At 47.8% G+C, this 24,565-nt stretch overlaps 1 protein-coding gene across 1 annotated transcript; it reads right to left on the bottom strand.

Moving 5' to 3' along the window:
• Positions 1 to 971: 971 nt before the first annotated feature.
• On the bottom strand, positions 972 to 21,289 carry cn (Kynurenine 3-monooxygenase cn). The gene is made up of 14 exons (XM_037416133.2): positions 21,087 to 21,289; positions 14,119 to 14,188; positions 13,230 to 13,420; positions 9,970 to 10,018; positions 9,184 to 9,271; positions 8,954 to 9,122; positions 7,890 to 8,083; positions 7,684 to 7,741; positions 7,074 to 7,163; positions 5,333 to 5,390; positions 4,554 to 4,636; positions 4,264 to 4,365; positions 1,881 to 1,940; positions 972 to 1,288 (listed from the first exon to the last, which is right to left on the bottom strand). Exons 1-14 carry the CDS (start codon positions 21,129 to 21,131, stop codon positions 1,133 to 1,135), a joined length of 1,413 nt encoding a protein of 470 aa, XP_037272030.2. The 5' UTR covers positions 21,132 to 21,289; the 3' UTR covers positions 972 to 1,132.
• Positions 21,290 to 24,565: the final 3,276 nt, after the last annotated feature.

The raw sequence follows: 24,565 nt of genomic DNA, 5'->3' as shown, positions 1-24,565 counted from the left end.
GACCTACCTCGATAGGATGCAACACTAGACAGTTATAGTATACCGGGCTCACCATAATACCGGGTGTACCGTGATAGCGGGATCAAAGTGCGCACGCGCAGATGCGTACGTTACCCGCACCGCTTACCGTACGCACGCTATTTTTCAAATTTAACGTTACCGTGTTAACGTACGTGTACGTAAAATATAGCGGCGCTCTCGTACGCCCGCTTCGAAGTAATTTTGGCGTAGTTGTTGACAGATTCACTTTGTTCACAGCAAACGACTGTTTAAAGTGACTTCGTTTGCCTTCAGTTAGCTTCGACGACCGAGTATTACCGATAAGCTGGCGTAGTTTTTGAGATGGCTTCCTATTTCGAATGTGTTTAGGCCTAACTGCAAGATCTGTGTAAACAAATCGTCAACATAAATGTTTTTGCGATCAGTGCGTGTTTGATACTTATTTGCTCTCATTATTACTAAAATAAAGTTGTAACAATGCTTCGCGTGGTGAGACAGACAGACATTCTCGTTTTATTTTACTTCTCACTGTTGTCACTTCTCAACCCTCCAATAAGTGGCGCCACCATCCCAACAGGGGCACGTAAACCTCGTAAATGCTATCCCGCCAAACTATAGACTCTGTCAGCAACGCACGTTTGCTGCACGCTAACGCCATTCCATTAACCTTCAGTATCACCCTAACGGTAAACTATAACTGTCTATTGGCGCTGTGTGCATGTGATCCATTTCACTGCCCGTGCTCTTTATGTTATCTTTAATGATGAGGCTAATGTGCTCGTACACTCGCCAGTGTCCTATGAAGGCGGAGCCAACCGGCAGACCGACTCATTACGTCATCCGAAGAGAACACAGCTATTGGTGCAGGCTTGCGTGCCTTTTAGGTGGAATGCTGCGGGCGTCTTTAGCTTATCCGACAATAGGCAAGGCAAACATCGTGTTCTCATCTCATAAGGATATAATTTTAGGAATCCTCTGAGAAATAAACGTTTTTATTTTATCCGTTCTTTTTTCACATCATTCACCTATTCGTTTATAACAGTTCTTAGGATAACAAACCAACTAACTCAGACTAAGCATTTTGCACAGGTCTCCACTGTGATGAGAACTCGCGTTTGGTAAGTTGACGTGATCACATCTGAAGCCACTTGAAGCCGTGCATATTAATCCACTTGAAGCCGTACAACTGAATCCACTTGAAGCCGTACATCTGATTCCACTTGAAGCCGACCGCCAGGGCTGCGACAGCGATGCTCACCAGGGTGCCGTTCATGATGCGAGACAGTACCTGCGAGAAAGGTGCACACGATTAACTTAAGGCCCGACCACACGGACCTCTCTCCACGACGAAAGGGCGCGGCACCGCGTCAAGAAAGCCACGCGCTGCAACGAGTTGGTGTGGTCAGGCCTTTAGAACCCTCGCTCGATAATGGACTCACGGAGACATAGGTCGAAAAAATGTGGAGCTCACTCAGACTCACCCAAGAAACATGCTTCGCGCTTGGGGCTCACTTGGACTCAGACTCAATAAAACTTTTTCTAAACCACACCGACTCGGGCTCAAACTCGCCGAAAAGAGTTACTCACTCGGATTCACTCAGGCGCAGACTTGCGGCTCAACCCGAGTCGGAATCTATCTATCTATCTATCTATCTATCTATCTATCTATCTATCTATCTATCTATCTATCTATCTATCTATCTATCTATCTATCTATCTATCTATCTATCTATCTATCTATCTATCTATCTATCTATCTATCTATCTATCTATCTATCTATCTGTCTATCTATCTATCTATCTGTCTATCTATCTGTCTATCTGTCTATCTATCTGTCTATCTGTCTATCTATCTGGATGAATAACGTAAATGGTGGTACCTTGTCTTGCCACGCTCTGTTCTTGACGCATTCGTGATACCTAATCCTCGAAAATGTAACCTGAAAAAAGAGAGCGAAACATTTTTCAGTAGTAATAAAAATGACACACACACACGTCGTGTGTATGTGTGTGTGTGTGTGTGAGTGAGTGAGTGAGTGAGTGAGTGAGTGTAACGTGGTCATGACATTGGCGAAGGGAGGAGCCGGCGTCTTTAAAGTGAAACGTAATTTGGCCAAACTTGGGGCTGTGAAACAGAAACTCAAAAACAGCAAGAACAATGCACGCTGTACACTGATATGGGGCACAGAGCACCGGTCGTCAAAAAAACTGATCAACGTTGGGACGCGCCGTTTTTCATGCATCACGCGTCGAATTCGAACTTTCCAGCCTCATCACTGGTGGTCGCGCAACCTCTGGAACAAAGTTGAGTGTTCGTGTCACGCACGCAATCATAACAAAATGATCTGCAACAATCGGGAAGCTTCTCGAACACTGAGACGCTATCTGCGCCAAGCATTTCTGACAATCTTTGTCGGCTTAAGCCAAATGCCTCAAAAGTGAAGCAAGGAAGCTATTATCGCGGTGTCCGATTAGGCCTCCCCTGATTGGCTAGAGCGCGCCGCCTGCTTCCGGTGTTTCTTCCGCAACGCCATTTTGACGCCACGCAGCGTTCACAACTTTGGACACAAATGAGGAAGACGGACAACGTTTCGCCACGGCAAATGCTGCCCCAGAGATACGCTTTTAGACGCACATCTCTGAAGCCATGCATAGACTCTAATCAGGTTAGCCCTTGAATTAGGTTCCTTGCAACACTCTTTAAACATCTCAACACGTTCATACACACGTGCAGACTTGTCAAGTTTGTTTAAAAGTCCTGTTACTATACGTTTCGTCCACTTATATGCCATCTTTGACTGGTCGTTTCTCAGTCATGAGAGAGAAGTTGTGTATTTTTCAATTTATCAGCGCATCTCTCTCTCTCTCTCTCTCTCCCTCCCAGGAGAGCGCTCTAGAGCACTCCGAAACACCCAGTTTATTTTCACGCTGGGAGTGTGCTGGTGAGTTTGGTGCGCCGACGTCGTCAAGCGCACCATGACGTCACGACTCAATGTTTTTTTTTTTTAGTAAGTGAATGCGCTCTGGCAAATTATACATCCCCACGAATTGGACACCGCGAGAATAGCTCCCCAACTAACGCGCGTGGCAATACATAATGTATGGATAGACGGATGAGGCCAGCAAGCTGAAAGACGAGCGAAATCACTGATTCACCGGCTCAAGGTTACATGCAATTGTAAGAGCAATTTACAGAAAAAAAGCCCATATTCGTTCCGCTAAAGTATACGTCCGAGTAATAGCTCCCGCCCCGCGAACGCTTGTTTATTAAGGCGAAATCTTCAGATGCGTTATCAAACGTGAAAACTGACCATTGGTGGCGTTGGTGCCGACACGAGTGATGCGAAAGATTGTCGTGTGACGACGTCAGTATCATTTAGTAGTGTGCCAAAATATGTGACGTCATCGTAATGAGTTCGTCACACGACATAGTTGTTTGGTCAAATGCGGGCCAATCACGGAGGCAGTGCATAACGAGGTAAGGTGCCCAAAGCTTGCGATGTCTACGATCTCGGTGGCAGTGCGAAAACCACGTTAGGTGTCGGAGGACCTAGGGGGTGGAATGTTAGTACATAGACCGAGAAAAAATAAAGAAGAGGAAGAAGAAGAAGGCGGGAGGCTAATGCATAATGAGCCCCGTCAATTTTAACGAGATAGAATAGCTCGTTTCACCGAAATTCCGGCGTCGGTGTCGGCATCGTTGTTTGTGCGCGAAAAATCACTATCTTGTGCGTGACGGAAAAATCGAGAAAGATGTAAATAAAATAAATATTAAAAATTCTGGGTCAGAGTGGAGATCGAACCCGGGTCGTTTGCGCGCAAGCGGGTGTTCCATCACACAGCCACCAATCTGCTTGTGCATACAGTAAGAATAACTACCTCCGCTTGAAAATACAGTGATTGTAACTCATTTTTTTACAAATACACGCGTCCTGTATACATTCTTCACAATACAACATGAAATATTGAAATTATAATGCGTGGTACAAGCGTCCATTGCCACCGGGCGCCAGAACATGCTATTATCATAATGACTTCATGGTTTCAATCCGGTCACCAACCACACAAGGCACACACTTTTCTGCGCCTATTCCCTCAAGGCTACAACGGTGTATGCATATCAAGTTCGAAAAGATTTCATATACTAAGTGTTTGAAGTACGCACTGGGAAAATGACATCGTTATCGCGTTCAACTCTTGAAGGCGAAGCTTAAGGCTCCCCGAATTTATTTTGCTCTACATAGGCATATATACTGCACGTACCGTAGTGTAGAGTGGTATCCAGAAGTTCGGTAGGATTGCGTTCAGAAAGAGGTCGAACTTTTTACGAATAAGAAACGAGGTGGAGTTCACCAGGTGGCGCATCTGAAACAATAACCGACAGATGATGAGCTCGATCGTCTTCCTCTGTGCATAAGTCTGTAGATAGAACATTGATAAACACAAACACGATATTCTTGGACACGGTATCTGGTACACATGTACACGTGCAATATTAATACCGTTGATACGCACATTCCAGTCTTGTGGTGAATAAACAGCCACGCGCTCACCTCAACGTAGTTGTAAAGAGCCAGGTCACACATAGCCTCCACGTCCGGATTCCTCGTCTCGGTGAATTGGTCGAAGATGACACCTGCGTTCGGTTGTAGGTTGTTAATCGACAGCGAGCAAGCGCTGCTTCTGACTGGACACTCAAACTCTCGCCCTAGGCTTTCTACAGGGAGCAGAAAATGCGCACATGGGTTCCGTCACACTTTTCGACCATGGCCAGGAAACGCTAACGTTCGGAAGTCGAGGCTCATGTGAATACGTGAGGTAAACAATTATCACGGCGCTGCATCAGTAATTAACATTTCAAGGGAACTTATTAAATCTCACTATTCCCTCGCGCCAAATTACGTCATCGTCTGGCCCGTACAAGTCGATGGAGGGAAGGATACGGCCATTGGCTGGTTCGATCATCGTGAGGGCATCTTCAAGGTCAACACGCGCATGCCCAAGGTCATGACGTGCGCTTTTGTTGCACGCGTCATGGCGTTCAGCGCGCAGCCGCAGGTTCTTGAACGTTAATTGTCATCTTCCTCTGTGGAGCAAGACCAGCACATTTGCCGGGATGAATGAGAAAATACTTCAAGCAATTGTGACGAATCCTTGTAACTCCGCTAGTACTTGAGTGACTTTTTGCGATAATCGATTAATAAGGCTATGACTAAACTACAGGATAGCGGTATCAATGGGTGATATCGCGATCTTAGTGGCACGGATTTCTCTCACAAGCTTACTTCCCAGCGTAAGCTACAAAGCATGTAAAAGAAAATAATGTCCTTACTCAAGTTGTGGCCGTGGGCATCCAGTAGTTCATTCAGCAGACAACAGTCCTCGAATCCCTGCGCATACGGCACAATGAATTGGCCGCGTGCTCCCGAAAAAAAAAAAAGAAATAAGAATGTCAGAGATATTTCTTTTTCACACAGTGAACAACCGGCTGCAACAACCAATGTTTCTATAGGTCGTAATTGGGAACCTGTGATGTCAAGCCATTGGTGCAGCCCGAGAGTGGCGGTGGTCTAACCTCCTCCTCCACTATACCCGGCCCCGAAAATACAGAAAAGGTGGTAATCACTCCCCTCCTCCACCCTCCTTTCATAAAAATATTCCTCTACGCCCCAGTGTAACACACATGTCCAGCCACGGAGGAAAAGAAAACTAGGAGGGAAGCGTCACGTGAAAATTGGGAAGCCCTGCTATATAAAAAATAATGACCCAGGAAAATGATGGGAAGTGAGCCCAGCGTATGAGAATGGTAATGGGGGGAGGGGGGGGAAGGGGAGTGCCGTCCGAGGAAGTTGGCTTCTGGACGCTAGGCGCGCGCTCATTTTTGTTCACCAATCCACTGAAATGAAACAGGAACATCATGGGAAAAGTGACGCGAACACGAGGAGCAATTAAGCGGCTATAGAGGAGGTCGGTTTGCAGACGTTAGGCGTGCTGCCTATTTTCTGTTTCTTTCCTTCATCTGTCAAGCCCATATCAAGCACCGAGTAGATGTTCAGCTAGGGAAGAGCCAGGGAGCCAGTCATCAAGTCACCTGATCAAAAACGTCACGTGTGACGTCATTCTTAGAGCGGCCCGTTATTGTTGATCTTACAGTTAGCTATCGCATTCCTGATGCGGGCAAAAATAAAGAGAACCGCAAAGCAGCGCAGCGTAGATAGCCACCCCCTTCATGCAGTGACACGTAACAGTTACTGATACGTACACAGCGATGTTTATGCAACGCCAGGCTGAACCTTCGTAGAGTTCATTCACACGGGTCGTGACGTTGGCGAAGGGAACAGGCGGCGTGTCCAAGATGAAACGCGTTATTTGGCCGAACTTGTGGTCGGGAAACGCAAACTCAAACTGCGTCGCTGTGATAGCGACGAACAGAGCGTCGGCCATCGATAATCTGATCTGCGGTGAGGCACGTCGGTATTTATACATTAAAGGTTCTAGCGTTATCGCTGGCGATTGCGAGAGCTCTCTCTCTCTCTCTCTAAATAATAAAAAAACGAAACGTGACTGTACAAGTCCCGAGTGTAACCTTGGAAGAATTGGACAATCATGAAGCTCCACGAACATTTCGGCGTGATCTGGGCCGGGAGTCGCTACTCAAATACTTGAAGCAAGAAGCGGGCGTGGCAACGGCGGTGACTTTTCTGTTCAGCTCACGGGACCCGGGCTGTTGAGAGGCGTTCCCCGCGCGCTCATCGGTCCAACTGCCCACGGACCGAATGCCGCCATGACAATTAGTCGATCTCGGCTCGTGAAATCAACCACCGATCTGTTCAGCGGCGTAATCTTACTTCACCAGCCATAGGTCGACAAAAAATGTGCAGCTCACTCAGACTCACCCGAGAAATATATATTGCACTTAGGGACCACCCTGAGTCAGACTCGCCAAAAGATACTACTCGTCCGGACTCATTCAGAGTCACCTTCACCACTCGATCAGAGTGAGTCGCCTGACGAGTGTGTTTGCGGATCTATGCTGCTGACGTTCTGGGGCGATTGGGGACCACCATACTCACCGCATTCATCCCCTGGCCGTAGAATGGTACCATGGCGTGCGAAGCGTCACCAAGGATCAACGATTTGTCCGAAACGTTGTACGGCTTGCACTGTAACGACAGATAACCGTTTACGTAATACGGCGTGTAGGTTGAGAACGACCCCATGGTTCAGAAGTAGCAACAACATCTTATGAAGAGCAAAGCGCCGATTGACAAGTATACGCCTCAAGCTGCTGGTATTTTGTCGCTAACACGTTGTTGCGGGCGTGCACCTCCACGGAGGAAGGAAAAAGAAGGATACGTCACACAAGTGAAGCTCACCACGTCGGCCCAACACGTGATCAAAGAGTCGTAGCGTGCAGTCAGTGGCCGTTGGCAACACTGACCTGTAGTTACGTTTCCTGTACTACATAACGCCTGCTAAGGCTCTATTTCACCTACCTTATTTAACACAGAACAAGATGTCTATAGTAATTTCTGACAGTATAATTAACCTATTTATTTGTACGCCACGAGCACCGGCTTATATTGGCTGACTGTTGGCTACAGTATTGTCTAATGATTGAGCCGTCGACCAATTGTTTTCTTCAATTACCCCTAGTGAAGAGAACGCAGTCGCGACTCTCACCTTGATCATGACCATGGGTGATGCCTTCACAGCAAAAAAGCTCTTCACCAGGTGGTCCCTTCAAAATCAACATCGTGTTGCGAAGCGTTGTTGAGAGTCGGGTTGCACATGGGAGGAGGGAGGACGCATGAAGAATGACAGAAGACAAGGTCTTCAACGAATAAACAGAGACGCACACTGATTAATGTAAATAAGTATATACTGACTGCCCAATGAGAGGCACGGCATCCGGGAAGTACTTGTCGAAGAAGCTGAGCAACTTGTGTCGGTCGGTGAGCCCGTCGAACACGGCGAAAGGCATGAACAGCGTCGCCGTGTACGTCTTGTCCTGGTTGGGCAGCGCTATCAGCATGAACTCGCCACGGGGCCAGATGTGCAGGTAGTTCACCTCCATGGCGAACTGCGCAGTCGCGAACCATTTGCTTTGTCAGATAGTCCATGGTGGAACTGTGTCGCCATATGCCAACATCTTGCAGGAAACCAGGGCGACGGCGATAATAAAGGCGTGATAAGCAATGCATTGCCCACGACGAATGAGCACGAAATTAACGTGATACAGCGTGAAGTACGTTGGCCACAGGACAAGGACATAACTGACTAGAGAGCATGGTTGAGGCATTCTTCAATCTGAAAGGTTGTGTGGTAGACTTAGATAAGTTATCTGTGCACCTCTGGTTATTTTTGTGAGTTCTTTGTGAACTCGTGTTTTCGATGGCCTGTGAATATGCGTTTTTCTGCGATAAAACATTCAGCTGTTAGTTATGAGATTGTTTGGCGGCCATCTTCGCCTTGCCTCACGTTGATTTCGTGCTCATTATCTTTGTCGTAAACTGCTCAAAAGTATTCTTTTCAGTTACTTTGTCGGCGTGCGTGTTATAACACACACTAGTTATAATATGTAGTTTTGATAATTATGCGCATTTCGAGCACAGTGGTTATTTTAACCAATTAACACGATTTAGTGCGCGAGTTCCCATTTCGTAGCCGCTTGCTTCGTTCTTGGACACGGGCCAAGTTGAAACTCAAGTTTGATTCTCAAAACTCAGTCCACTTTTGTCATTCACGAAAGAGAGACGAATATCAAGACACATGCATACCCAAATTCCTAAACTAACAAACAAATATTTACCTCTTAGTTAATTAACGCCAGACAAAATTTAGCACATGCGTTTAATTAACACTTGTGCGTCTTGTGTTTTCTGTGCGCTCCAAGTGCCTCCCCGGATCGTTACAAATTCGTCCAAAAAGTTCTTTCGAGGACGACTTATACCTCTCCATCCTTTGTTGGCGGAATGCAGAGTTCGAGGTAGCCGTGCGGGATGTAGGTCTGCGAGTAGTTGAACATGGGCCGACGCAGCATCTGGCGTCTCACTGCCGAGTAGGCACCGTCGCAGCCGAACACTGCGCGGTGATGAACGCGGACATCCTTGCCGTCTGGGCTGTAAGGAGGTCATCAGATTTATTGACGAACACGTTATGCAAGAAACGAGTGCAGCTCACCCGCGAAAGTTCAGTTCCGCCTGGTCCAGGTCGGCCGATTGTAGCTTGTGCCGGAAGTGTAGCCGGACATTGGGGTTCGCTTCACAAGCTGCAACCGCATACACCACCGCGCCACGTCATTATATATCGCACCGAATAAAGTAGCACACCGCGAGCAGCGTTCACCAGTGTGACATCGTTTCACTGCGCGCAAGTGTGGCACAGGCCTCGCATGCTCACATTCCGACGACGGAATGTTTCGATGGTCGGTGTGAATTTACACAGTGCGGCTGAACTTAGCCCCGTCAATTAAGGGTGGGCAACGACGCCGAACATCCCAAACACACCATTGCAAAGAAAAAAAATAATTTAACGTCGATTGCGATAGCGCCTGACGCGAATTCTGCATTGGGGCAATACCAACAATGCCTGAAGCGCAACTTTGCATTGGGGCAATACCAACTATGCCTGAAGTTTTGACTACTGACACAGAATAAGTCCTAGCTTGAGTGCAACGCACATCACTTTATGCATCGCAAGCGTCGCGAACCGAGCGAGACGCCAACAGCGCCGTTGCGACAAGCGAACCCAGCCGCTGTGCACGTGCCAGCCCTAAAGTTACTGTATATGCTACGTATAGAGTAACTCTAGCCAGCCCAGCATCGCAGTGCCCCCTTCCTTTATGTCAATGCATAGGGCTGACTTTGAACCCCCCCCCCCCTCTTTGGTGACTATGGGTGCGGCCACCCCCTTCACCCCTCGTGCACGCACCTATGCTTGATGGTAAATGTATGAATGAATGCTCACCAGAAAGAAGGACCTCGTTCAAGTAGCGGCGGCCAACGGAGAATATGCTCTGCAGATAAAGGAGTGAATCGATTTTTTTATTTTTTCCCGATACACTGAGCAAGATAACAAGATAAGAACTTACAGGTATACGTCTGTAATGTAAAATATATAAGAAATAAAAAAATATGAGGTTACAAGGACTTCACTAATCATCTCGCGACATTTGCCTAATTAAATTGCTTACATTTGCCTGATTAACATGACTGTTGCTTGATTACCTTCTGCCGGCACCTTCATTAACATAATAATATACTGCGCATTGTTCATAAATTCCTAAACCACATTTTCGGAATCCAGTGTTACTAGCTGGCACCAGCGTCATTGGATCTGCAATCTACATTCAAACTGCGATATAGTGCAATCTGCATTGAAACACGGAGAACACAGTAGACAAGTGCTAGTAATATAATTACGCTAATTACAGACATTATTCAGCATGGCGCAAAAAGCTTACCCTGCGAGTACATTCAGTTTAAAGAAATGACTAGAATGTCCAAGCGCGCTGCTCTTAGAGGGACCATGACACCCAACTTGCCATTATAGTCTGTGACATGTGGGTCTATCCTTGTGCGTCCATAAAATAGCTGGCGATCTGGCGGAGCACTTTCTTCACGATGATTTTTTTTTTATTATTATAAACAATCGAGCGGCTCGAGAGTCCCACAACACTGGCGCACTTGCGTACCGTGACGTAACAAGCAGCGCTTGCTTTGCGAGCGCCAAGGAGGATTAAAAAAATTGCTGGAGTGGAAATGATTGCGCAGAACTGAAGCCGTTCCTCTGGCAGGATGGCTGGGGTGGTGGCCATCTTACTAGGGGCATGATAAAGTATCACCGTTCAGCGATTAAAAACAAAACGTTTCCCTTGCACGCCCAACGAGTATAATGTGGTAATCGTTTCGGGTTACATAGTGTTCTAAGTGCGTCTTAAAGTTACTAGTTTTCCGTAGTGAGCCTCTAGTTGGAGGCAAAGTTCTTTGAACATTCAGTCATCCATATTTGTTTCTGTGTGTTATTTCGTCGGGAACAACTCTCCTTTAATATAGAACTAACGTAGCATTTACATAACGTATCGAAGCCACTTGATCTTTAAGTGGGCACTATCAGAAAAGAGCATGTTTCCGCCATCTTGGCAGTGGCAAAAGGTGGCTTCACTTCTGCTGGCAAGGCATTGCGGGAGCTTCCACTCCAGCAATTTTTATTTAATCCCCCTTGGCTGTCCTGGGAGCGAGGCCATCAAATGGTGGTTTTGGGACGTTAAACCCCACAAATCATGGGAGCGAGGCGGGAGATGAAGAGGAGGACGTATAGAGCACGCGCCGGCCCAGTTAAAGGTCCGAACCCCATGTGCCCATTGCAGCGCGTCAGCGCGGGGCCACAGAACACCTATGCACTACCAAAATTTGGCGGGGCTTTCTGGCACGGCGCCTTCTCCCGATAGAGACAGAGAGCGCCTCGCTACGCAAACCTGCGCGCCCTCTCTCTCTCTCCATAAAGGCGTGATCACACGTTCCCGTTGCAGCTCGAATCTTTTTCTCTTTCTTAGGCACTGCACCGTGCTCCCGACCGGGCTGCAGAAATTAGGTGCCTTTCTCCTCTTTTAACCACTACCACCCACCATCTTTTTCTCAAAGGCACTGCGCCATGCTCCCGACCGGGCCTCAAAAATTAGGTGCCTCTTTCCTCTTCCAACCACGACGACCACCACCACCACCTTTTTGTCTTCTTTCAACTTTTCTCTCATTTCCCTTCCCCGCAGGCACTGCGCCGTGCTCCCTACCGGGCTGCAGAAATTAGGTGTCTTTATCCTCTTGTAACCACGACCACTACCAAATTAGGTGCCTTTGTGCTCTTCTAACCACCCACTACCACTACCAAATTAGGTGCCTTTTTCCTCTTCTAACCACTACCACTACCAAATTAGGTGCCTTTGTGCTCTTCTAACCACTACCACTACCAAATTAGGTGCATTGTTCCTCTTCTAACCACTACCACTACCAAATTAGGTGCCTTTTTCCTCTTCTAACCACTACCACTACCAAATTAGGTGCCTTTTTCCTCTTCTAACCACTACCACTACCAAATTAGGTGCCTTTGTGCTCTTCTAACCACCCACTACCACTACCAAATTAGGTGCCTTTTTGCTCTTCTAACCACTACCACTACCAAATTAGGTGCCCTTTTCCTCTTCTAACCACTACCACTACCAAATTAGGTGCCTTTTTGCTCTTCTAACTACCCACTACCACTACCAGATTAGGTGCCTTTTTCCTCTTCTAACCACTACCAAATTAGGTGCCATTTTCCTCTTCTAACCACTACCACTACCAAATTAGGTGCCATTTTCCTCTTCTAACCACTACCACCACCACCCTTTTGACGCGGCGGCACGCCTTCTCCCTCTTGGCATGAGAGACGCGGGGCTTAGCGAAGTTGCACCCCCTGTCTCTTCGTAGAAGGGTGGGTGCTGTGCCGCGTCATAAAGCCACACGCTGCAACAGGTGCGTCTATGACCAGTTTATCTTCGGCCTCCAAAGCACCTCCCAAGGTAAAGTGCCCACGGTCTGTTACGGCCTGTTTCGCAGCGGGAAATGATTCGGCCGTATTTTTCGGATACTTGTACTTACATATAGCGCCGCCGGCTGCGGACGGAGGTCACAGTCCGAGTGGCGCTATTGATAAGACGGCATAAGCGGCATGTCGCCACGCCCGTAAGATGAAGACTTAATGCTTTCGCGATCTTTCACATTTTTTTCTTTTTTTAATAATTTCAGGCTATGGCCATTCGGAGTGCAATTCTGATGAAAGGAAATGTTGATAAGATGCTTTCAAATATAAATCTCCTTGTGATTTCTATATCTTAATGAAGGAAAATAAAACACGTTCCCATCAAGGCGAAGAAAAAAAATGAATATTGACGTTTCTGTAATATGCACGCACGCACGCACGCACGCACGCACACACACACACACACACACACACACACACACACACACACAACGGGAAATGATATTCCTGAGAATACATACCCCTAGTCTAGTTATACGTTCCGGCTCGTGGCAGTTTTGGCAACCTACATAGCAGCAGCAGTGGTATATTTTATTTCTCGCAACAGTACACATAAGAAAAAGGAGCAGATCTCGAAGCAACAGCCGTTTCAGACGACTGACATAGCCACCGCGATATATCCACCCTTCCTAATAATACGGGTTACTCGCCTGTCCCTTCCTTCCGTACGGGATGGGTTTCCGTGTGCCGTCCGTGTTGTGAATGAGCCGTCCGTGCATGGGAATGGCGTGCCGCTGGATCACCTCCTCCTCGAGTCCCACCAGCGCCAGGGCCGCTCGGCCGCGCACCGACAGCGCCAGGTTGATGCTGCGACCCGTCACGTGTTCCTGCAGACGGATGTCTGCGCATGCGCAGAAATGGAAAACATACCCGCGCTTGTTCGTCATTGCTGTTGAGACGTTCGGTGTTGCACATGGATCGCGGACAGTTCTCGTTTCACGGTCGCTCGTGCTGTGTGCCTCTTCTTTGCTTTGTGTCTGTGTTTACCCCCGCGCTCCCAGTTCGCTGAACCATCATAACGCGCAGAAAGCACAGGACCAAGGTTATTACAGGAACATGGGAGAGGGCTGTGCCCTGCAGTGGGCGTAGGCGGGTTGATAATGACGATAAAAAGAAAGGAGGAAGGCATTCCACTCATCCCCCATATTAGCACTGCGTTCTCATAGTAAGGTACTCAACAGGGGGAGGGGTGCTTCCCGAATTCTTCCGTCTTAGCACTTCATTTTGATTGGCAGGAGGCAGGGTGCACTGCAATGAATAGCCTTTGCGTTTACGTTCCCAGCTCGAAAATTCAGGTGATCCATTGTGGATGGCACATTGACGTAAATCCGACACAGCGAACGAGTCACTTCGCAGACCCCTTCTTGTATATAGTCTTGAAAATGAATAAGCGTAGATGCGCGATGTTCCACTTCGAGGGGGAGGGGGCGAAGGCTAATTGCAGTGCCCTCCTTCCATTAGGTCACGGTGTGAGGCTGATTATTCCCCACCCCCCGATGCACACATGAATGAGGCTACGCTGATTGTGACATCACCCACCTTCTCTGGATTCGTAGAGGTCGACTAGGAAGCCACGGTTTCCGAGGAGGCAGGCGCATAGTGATCCCACCTGCGGGATGTAATCTTCATAAATACACAAATGATGCAATTCCTGCTGACCATAACACTCACTTCCGACAGTACATCAGTCTTGCATTTCATCATTCTCATCGGCATCACGTTGGGAGATTGCGCTCTTTGTCAGACTATAAGTATAAATATTTTGATCGTAGTTCCCATAAACTAAAGAAAGAGAAGAAACTGCACCTTGCATAATTTCAGGAAAAAAGATTTTACGTGTGCTCTTAATTTTCATATATTTAAGCCATTGTCAGCACGGTGCAATAATAGATAAAGGGCACCTGTCACATCGAACTGATCTTAGAGACCATTACAAAATTTCTAGGACGTGCGCTTCCGTGACAGAATCCCACCACGACATATTAATATAACAAGGTCAGGGCTCTGTCGTTTTGAGAAGATAAAATGGATTTGGGCAGTAATAAAAGCTACTGTCATGCGGTCGAGTTTATGTTGTTTATTTATATTAGAGGTATAGCTGCAGACAGCTCGGTAGCGTACATGATTTGCCATAACATGGCCATAGCGGAGGCAGCCAAATTGGGGAAAAAAAAAAGAAAAAGTAAGCCAGCTTCTAATTTGGGGTGAAGGAAGTGTCGAGCTGGGCAGTATACTCTCTCCTCGTTTTGTTTCTTTGTTTCCACATCGCTTTATTTATTTTTGCATTTTTCTTTTTGAGTGTGTGTTGTTTCTCTTTATATCTATCTTCTTCGTGTTTTTTTTCTTTACATATTTCGCTTGCTTCCTCTTTCAATTTTTATGCGTGGTCTGTGTTGTCGTGTTTTCTTCCACAGTAGCAATGCCGACACTTACGTAATATCATCACCAAGGCGCTCGATGAACAACAGGAAGACTTCTCCTTGGCGCGAGCGCGTGCTCGATGTGTTAAATATAGCGATGCTATACCCATGGTTTAGCCTGCGTGACGCCAAGCGACGACGACAGCGTACGAAAGAATACGACAGCAAGGTCACTCCGCGTGATTCAGCGGTTGGCGTTCTTGTTCATTCTCTTGTGGCTCACACACACTGTTGGGTTGGTCGGTTGGCAACAACTTTATTTGAAGTCCGGCAGAGCTTTCGCCTCGCGGGCCTTAGGTCTCCCGCGTGGGGACACGTCAAGACCTTGCCTGACCGCCACCTCGCGGGCCTGCTGGACGGCCCAGAGTTGGTCACTGAGGCTGGGGCTGCACAGGGCAGCGGCCAACCGCGGCGGAAGGGTTACAGATTTAGTACCTTGCGGATTTCTGCCGTTTGGCCAAGAATTGACAAGCCTGAGTTTATAATGTCTTCATCGGGCAGCCTGAGTGTTGTTCCGGAAACTTCGAATCCACCCCCACGCCCCCCCCCCCTTTTTTTTTTTCGCTATTATATAAGTGGTTATATCAGAAGAAAAGAAAAGAAAGGTGCCGACCCGTAACTGTCTCTCCTTACGAGGACACCTCAACAGGTCAGCAGAGGAATGGGATATGGGGAATAAAAGATATAGGGAGAAGGAAGGAGGGATAAAAAGAATAGAAGGAAAATAGACGGAGAAGAAGCCGCCAGCCAACGAGAGGAAAAAAGAAGGAGATAGGAAAGTGGGGATCCGGTCGAAGCAGTCCAAGGGCGGGGTGCCACAATGCGAGAGCTGCACGGCGTCAGGAGACCGCGGAGGGCGAACCAGTCGGCGGGAGCTACGCTGAAGTCGGAGATCGCGAGGGCACAACCGTCCAGCTTGAAATCCTCCGAGCGAATCCCACGGCGCATGCGCATTGAAACGGAAGGCCTTCAAATGCCCCTTTACCTCGGAGGCGGAAACCCTACTAGTACGGCAGTGGCCAACACAGGAAAATGAAAACAGGCGGATTGTGCATCATTGCCAAATTCGTGAGCATGCGGGTTGTGATTGCACCGGGCATGGAGTATTTTTGTGAGAAACTCTATGACCCCGGAGGGCGGCCACGCGCCCATTCTGATCGGAATCATCTACTGCCATTAGGAAATTCGGTAATATGGCGAAACCTGACATAGCCCCTTCCAGTGCTATATTCAGACCCAATGACTCCAGCGCCAGGATTTTTTAAACAGAAAGGGAAGGGGGGGAGGAGACGACTCACGACACGCGAGTTCCTTCAGGGGGACAGGAAGGCTAGCAACTTACGCGCTGTGTTTCGACAATGCTTGCTCTTGGGGGGAAAAGCGGAGAGAGGCAGACAGAAATTATGAGGGGGGCTCCACTCCACTCCCCCCCCCTTCCCTATACACTACGCTGGCGCCGCCCCTGCCTATCAGCCCTTGTAATGTCTCGCGATGCCCCTATCCCCCACATAAGGAGATAACAAGCTCACTTTTCGCTGTTTGTCTCAAACGTGGCTGTACGGGGTCGCAGTAACCGGGTGGTCTTCATTCGAGCGCCCTGATAGCTGATAACGTAAGCTTATCGGCGCTTCTTGTGGGTTAATATTCTTTACATGCTGTTTAATTGCCCCCACATGGCCTCCTCTTCAGCGACGATAACACACTACTTTCATCCGGCTGCGAGCGATAACCTTCAAAACAGCAAAAAAACAACCAGGCATCACGCAATGCGAATTGCGTAACGAGTGGGTCGTCAAATGCCCCAACCCCATTACTACAACTTCAGCATTAATTCTTCATCATCGTCAGCTATAGCATAAAAAAAAAAACAACGCTAGGCCATCGTGGAACGCGCAGCATAGTCGCAGTTCTAGTTCACTATAGTCTCAGAGTAAGCTGGAAGAGTGACCTTTCAGAGCCCTTTATAAACACTCTTTGGGTTACTACTATAAACACACTTGCTGGGCATCCACTGCATAAATAATCATAATTTTTGTGTAGTAGATAGGCATTCGCTATGCTATCCTTCGTCATTCTTCAGAGAAGTGTGGTATCCTCTTCACACGCAAGGAATTTTGTGCAATTTTTTTATGCAGTGGTTGACGACGACGAAGAATTATGCCTGAAGTGGGTATGCACCACAGTTAATAGGTGACCAAGAACCAAGGTTTTATAATGGGTTGGAACATTGGACGACCCACTCGTTACGTGATTCGCATTCTGCGACGCCTGGTTGCTCCTTTGCTGTTCTAGATAAAACGTTTTCATTACTCATACTAACGCGATTCCTTTCCCGACATCAAGCCCGCCTTAGGCCAGTTTGCAAAGGAGTTTCAAGCACCTGTGTGGACCTGCGGTAGAATATTGGGCTGGTATGCAGGGGACCTGGGTTCGAATCCCGCTGTGCCCTTAGTATAGTGGTTACGGACACCGGCGGTGGCGACAGACTACTACGGCGCCCCACGCGACTCTTGTTGTGATCTCATAGCAGCTTTCGCTGTAAAAAAATGCACAAAATTTCTTGCAAGTCCGCAGTGGGTACCAAGCTTCTCCGAAGAATGACGGAGGATGGCATGGTGAATGCCGGCCTATCACACAAAAAATATGATTATTTATGGCGTAGTGGGTAACGTGCAAGTGTCTTAGTGCCAGAGACCCGAGGAGTGTTTGAAAAAGGTTCTGAAATAAGTATTACTTTAGGCGCGCGCAGGGCTCCTCTTCAAGGGGTGGTGGAGATTCGCCGATGGCTCCCTCTGGCTATCAAGTCAATGTATAGGGCAGAACATTACGCCGCCCCCCCCCCCCCCCTACATTTTCCATGCGCACGCTTACGATTCTTACGTTCTATTTTGACTACGTTTGCTAGCAAGTGGGGGCGGGGGCACAGGCGAAATGTTTTTTTTTTCTCTGGGGGGGGGGGGGGGGCAGCCTCACAGCCATGGAGTGCCGTAGCCCTCCTCCCCTCCCACCTAAATGCTGATGTAGGCGGTTATTGAAAATAGGCCTTAATTTTTTTCTGAAATAATGAAGGTCATCGGTGTGCCCCGCCCCTTCCACACTCTGAAAGAAATAGCTGGCGACGGGCCTGCATCGTTTCGTACACAGCGGAGAACACGCGGAGGTTTTCGGTTGTAAGCGGCCGCACGTTTCACCAGGGTATGACAACCTGTTTTCGCACGTGCGATGATGAGCAACCTCCGAGTAAACAGTCGCTTGACTTTCGAGACAGGCCGGACTGGTCGCGTCGGGGAGAAAATAGAAAAAAAAAAGAACGAGAGAGAAAGTCTCGTTCAGCCATATATGCTAATCTTAGAAGTGAGCCAAGCTGGCAGTGTACACGGCTGCCTTCACACGAGGAAACACACGACGACGTTTAAAGAAGAGGCAGCTCGTCGAAACCGACTGTGCGATTGCGATGCGAGTACGCCATCTTGGAACACCTTGGAACTTGTAACCATAGGCGTACGCACAGGGACCAGTTGGGCGACCGAAACCCTGGTTACCTATCAGGGGGGGGGGGGGGGTCCAAAATTTGCCCCACACAATGATTTCATTAGTAGGGGGTAGCTGCTATGACCCCCCACCTCTCCCATCACGAGGAACCCAAGCTGAAAGCGATGGAAGCAGTTGACGTGCTTAACGCTCTATTCGCTTCAATGCTCGGACCAGTGACAGCTGAAGAAACGACGACGCGTTTGTTGAGGGCTGAAGAGAAGTTTCATGTCAGGCGATCAGTCACAATCGGTCGTATTTTATATTGTATTTTGTATCCATATATGAGCGAACTTTAAGGCACCTGAAGACAGGTACTCTACTCTGTCCTGCAATTATCAAACCCTGTGGGGAGACCTGTGACATCTTCCACGTGGTGTCGGCACGTGGAAAAAACCCACCTGCTCCCTTCTTCAACCTTCGCGAGAGGCATGGGAGACTGCCCTCCTCAACTGCTTCTCGCTGGCGTCTCAACGGACTCTGGTGAGACGGGCTCTAGTCGGGGCCTCGTCATGAGTTGTCCCGGAATAGGGACACAGACCATGTAGCGGGGTCATGCTTTGGCCCCCAATATCTTTCAGGGGCGATGCTCCTTATGCCGTGGGTTGCATGTCCCGCGTCATCGTAGTCGTCGTAGTAGCTAGTTGCATTTGCATTGCATGTGAATAAAACCGGTATCACAACATATCCACGGAATGAACGATGATGAATGGGGCGAAGCGTCCGTCAACACCTCCATCCATGCGTCCGTCCGCTTCGCCCCACTCATCATCATTCACCTCGTAGATATGCTGTGATTTTTTTTACCATAAATATTTACATCTCTCTCTCTCTCTCTCTCTTTGATCATCTAGCTGAATGTGTACCTGGTTTTCTTGTGCTACCGAATGTGTGACCACATTGTTTTGCTGGTTTCTAAAGATATGATTTTTGTAACTATAAAGTATACCTGAAGTCTACAGCCTGTACCATGCGGTCTTTCGGCGTCCACGTTTGTCGCGCTGTACTACATCCACAATAAACTGTACATCGATTCCGTTTCTTCCCTTTTTATTGGGCATAGACGCCGATGTCCCACTTCACCCATTTCTTAACCACTGTTGATGTGCTACCCGGATTGAGCTAACCGCGATGCGGCTATCACAAAGTGCTTCCGTAAGGCAGGCTTCAGTCAAGAGGCGAGGTTGTCGTTCGGCCTCGCGACCCGATAAGTGTAACCTGTGCCACACTTCGAAAGTGTTGCGATATAATGCAGCTTGCGTTGAATTCTCGCGCGCAGCCTATCGCGCCGAGATGGCACTGCCATGCACTGTCGAAGCCACTGCGGAGGGTTAAGTGCGAGCGCTAACCGAAAGGGAGGATGTCGAGGACCTGCCACCATTATGCGCCAATGCTTCGACAGCGGTTAGCTGCATCGCGTCCTTGAGAGAATTCGTTGGTTGCAAGTTCTGCGCAGAGATACGTGCCGTCCTGGATACGTTAGAAGTTGCGCCATGGAAGGGCCCGTCGGCCTCACACACTATTTAAAAAAAAGAGATAAACAGTGTTCTCAAAGACACTGACACAGATATTAGAAATTTTCGCATTGTTGCTTAAAGCCATTCATACGTCACCTGTGAATAACTGTCTTTAGTGAAAAAAAAAACACGATAATATGTAATGGTAATTCATCTGACTTACAGTAATTCATCTTAATTAAGTTTTAGTTAAATATGTATTGATCCTGAAGTCATTGAACCTCTGCTTTGTCGTAAATGAATTAAAATCTCAGACTAGCAATCTAGCGCAAGTTCTTTTTTTTTCTTTTTTGCTACGGTCATTTTGAGCAAGAAAAACATGGTTTGCATGCAGGAAGAGGCACGTCGACGACCCGTCAAACGTCGTAGTGGCTTCAGCAGAGTGATCACATGCACAGCCAAATGAAGTTAAGTGAAAACAAATTTTTTACGCAGCAGGTTCGATTCATCGAAAGCTCGGCGTAAAAACATATGGGCTGAGAATCCTGCACCGAATACCCGAGTCCCTCGGAACACATTAAATGTGTTTTTAACGCCGTTTTCAGTCTGATATCGAAGGCGCAGTTTCAGAGCTGCGTGTCAGAACATGTCCGACTTGGCGCTATGTCACGTGGGGACAGCAAGTTGAGACCTAACTAGCGACAACTCTGGAGATAATGATAATACTTGGGGTAGCCGCGTCCCCAAACCACGATATGATTACGATAGACGCCACAGTGGAGGGCTATACGGACCACCTGTTGCTCTTCACACAGTTTACACGGCCAAGTCGAAATGCGACCGGTATCGAACCCGCGACCTCCGGGACACCAGCAGAGCCCGTTAGCGCACTGACCCAGCATGGACGATATGATCTGGGGATCAATGCAATCGGGACACGGACATTGACAGATGTGTTCCGCATTTCCTGTCTACGTTCAAGTCGCGCCACGTTTCTGCGAGCTTCTCTCGCACCCCTGGTGTTCTTCTATGACGAAGGCTTCCCCGACCATATGGGACTTCCGTCAGGACTTCCATCTCGAGAGATACACGTACTCACCAGGCCTCCTCCGACGACCGCCAGCGAATCCTCCGTCGCAGCCATGAACGGCCCGCTGGTGTGCGCTGTCCTTCGGCGACTGGGACGACGGAAAGACCGGGCTTATCCGCACGCTCGATCCACGAACGGCGGGGCGAGAGCGCTTGTAAAACGCTTTTCGCGATACAGCCAGCTGTGCGCAGACTGGAAAGAGAAAGGCAGGGAGACAGAACTGCCGCGGGCGGTTTCTCTTCCTCTTTATTGGCTCGCGTCCTGTCGCCGCTTCCATTAGTACGTGCGCCCGTGACAGGTATTGGCATTCCGATGCCAATACGTTTGACAAGGGACCGACGGTTGCGGAAACAATATTGCGAAGAAGGCCATTGTCGTCCACATTGAGGTTCTTATTATTAGTCAAGCCGGTTCACTTCGAAATTTCTCTTATAGGGGCACTAAAGTTAAACACTGAATGACTTGAACTGATGAATTATTCTTCGCGTTTTTCATTATGTTTAATTTCACAATTTCTCAATCTTTCATCGCTGAATGGATGGATGGGATGTGTTGGTGACGGGGCCGTAGCCAAAGCGTGGCACACCGGGCACGTGCCCCCCCCCCCCCCCAAACTTTTTTCGCCACGGCATAGAAAGAAAAAAAAAAGGCCATATTAAAAGGGAGCCCCCCCCCCCCCCCCTCGAAAAAAAAACTTCTGGCTACGCGCCTGGTTGGTGATGATCAAAATCTGACTCTTCAAGTTTGGGTAGAACTCAGGGCCTTTAGCACGGGGCTATCGTTGACATTCCCGAAGCTCAGATAAGGCGCGGCGCAGTAGTAATTAAAATGAAGGTCAACAGTTATTTTTGAATTTCGCGCCGTAAAATTTGCGAAAGAATGCCATTGTGATGTCACGGACCCTGAAATAACTTGATGCCTTGTGATTACGGCGGGTTATTAAAGTTTCCTTAAACTTCCCGCGCTGAGGCACTAGCCGCGCACGCCATGGAGGAAATGACCCATGCAGGCCACAGCTGTATGTAGACGCCTTCGATATCTACGACGTCATAAATATTTGGTGCGGGATCATCAAGGTGGCGTCGCGTTTTCCGTCTTCAGCGAGCATCTTGCCCTGTCATCGCCTTATGTTCCAACTTTACTTTATGTGCACTAAAAATTTATCCTAGAATTTATCAAAACAGCACTTACACACGTGCACTTACACACGTCTGGTTGCAAGAGCGCAGTGTTAATGTCTGTCACGGGAAACTCGAGCAGTATTGTTTCGTTACCTCGCATTTCCAGCCACGCTTTGCTGCAATATACGCCCTTCATAGAACAATTAGTTCTGCAAAGACTGTGAGTAGCAAACAATGCAGACAGTTCGCCTGCAGAACCAAGCTTGTACGTTCAAGCATATACTAGGTTTTACAGGTAATTTCCGAGATATATTTCAGGTAGTAACAAAAAAGGAAGCTAACAGGGTGCAATTTAACAAGCAATGGATCTACAGACGCCTGTGCATCATAGTCTCTTTAACACGTCCTTCCCCCATGGTGTCTGTCCGATACTAGCGAACGGTCATGGGCTAGATTTTCCCAAGCTGGTAGCATGCATGGATGCCCTAATGTTGAAGTAATATGTCTGCAACCGTGGGCCAACCTGTGCCACTTGTCGATGAGGCAAGGGAATAAGTTTCGGGACGTAGACTGTAACGAATTAAGGACATCGAATGTGCTCAAAAAATGAATGGTTTTGGCATAGACGCTCAATAAAAGCCAGACTTGCCCTCAAGGACAAATTCTTCCGAGGCACAGATGTGGGCAATGTGTCCGTTTTATTACTGAGCGGATTTTTTTTCTGCGGTCGTGTGAAGAGCGCGTTAAAGAACTACCCTTCCACGTAATCGACGATTAACCTCAGTATCAGAGTTTATTGCCTCCCGAGTCGATTGCTGCAAACATTCTTTGAATCTATGAAGCACGAGTGGAGTAAGAGCAAAAAATACGCTGCACGCTACATGCTATGCAGGTAAATATTGCAAGAAGTGGGCCCAAGATCATGCACACGTCATGACTTTGGGCGCGCGTCGGGAAACACGATCACCAGCTCCCGGCGTTATTCCGGTGTGCGCTAGTGTTGCCATTTTGTAACATTGGCGCACTCGGATGACACTTGTTCGGCAAGTGGCATGCATTTGACCCAAACTAGGGAGCCTTTAAGTGCGCACTGCCTAGTTTTGAAGGTGGCGCGCACTTGAAGGCTCCCTAACCCAAGCGCCTCTCTTGGTGTGTCAGATGTCGGCCATTGGCAGCAATCTGCTGCATGCATAAGGCTACAAATATATTTAAACAGTGCCTTAAGTTCACATGTGACAATAAACCCAATTGGTTAGTACCGCAAGCGACATGAAGTAAATCTCCCCAGCTTTTCTTTCACAAGAAAGACAAGTCTAGAAGTGCAAATACATAGTTCTGCAAAGGTGAGGCAGTTATCTGAGGGGCACATGAGACTAAAGGTTTACTAACCCCAATGTTTAGAAAAAAATGGATATTTCAAACTATAAACTGCGCCCAAATGAACCTAGAACAGCCATAAAACAAGAGTTCCTGTAGTCCAACAGGACATCTTTCTTCAGGCACACCACTTTACTAGCTATACAAAAATTGATTGATATGTGGGGTTTTACGTCCCAAAATCACCATATAATTTTGCGAGATGCCATAGTGGAGGGCTCCGGAAATTTACACTATTTTGGTTCTTTAATGTGTACCCAAATCCGAGCACACGGGCCTACAGCATTTTCACCTCCATCGGAAATGCTGCCACCCCAGCTAATATTCAGTCCCGCAACCAGCGGGTCAGCAGCTGGGTACTTTAGCCACTAGATTACTGCAGCAGGGTAGCTAAACAAGAATCACTGTTTTTTCATGTGGAGAATGATTTTCATGTTTTCACGTGGAGACTGTTTTTCATGCGAGAATGAATACCCAGCAGATTACCGGTAATCTGTGGCAGCCAGGTGACTGCTGACTGCCAAAAAAAACTCCGGGAACATTTAGGACAGGTTCTGTATGTCAGGCCCCCCTACATGGGTACCTATGAAGGCGTAAAGCATGACCCATCACAAACACAACAGTCAAGTCTTTCATGGTACAGCACGTGCAAACTGATGTCACTATCCCTGTCGGACATAATTTTGATACTGCTTGTGTTGTCAACATTGGACATTTTGGCCTGTGACACATACGTGGCTTATAGCATCTGCAGTATACATGAATTGAAATGCCAAACTGTTAAAAAAATTGAAATGACAGCTATGAGCAATAGCTCATTGAAAATGCATCATGTCGCAGCGAATCTGGCTGTTATAGGCAATGTTGAGACTGATTTAAGAGTTCGTCCCAAATTGCGTCAATGTGAAACGAAGTGTAGATGCTAGATTCGAAAGCATGACCAATCTTTGGCTTCAATGTTGCCTATTTTGATCTGATAGTAATGTGCAT

Source organism: Rhipicephalus microplus, chromosome 8 (assembly GCF_043290135.1).
Source record: "Rhipicephalus microplus isolate Deutch F79 chromosome 8, USDA_Rmic, whole genome shotgun sequence".
In the NCBI taxonomy this organism is placed as follows: domain Eukaryota; kingdom Metazoa; phylum Arthropoda; class Arachnida; order Ixodida; family Ixodidae; genus Rhipicephalus; species Rhipicephalus microplus.
Note: the sequence above shows the minus strand (reverse complement) of the source record. Positions and strands in the feature narration are given on the sequence as shown.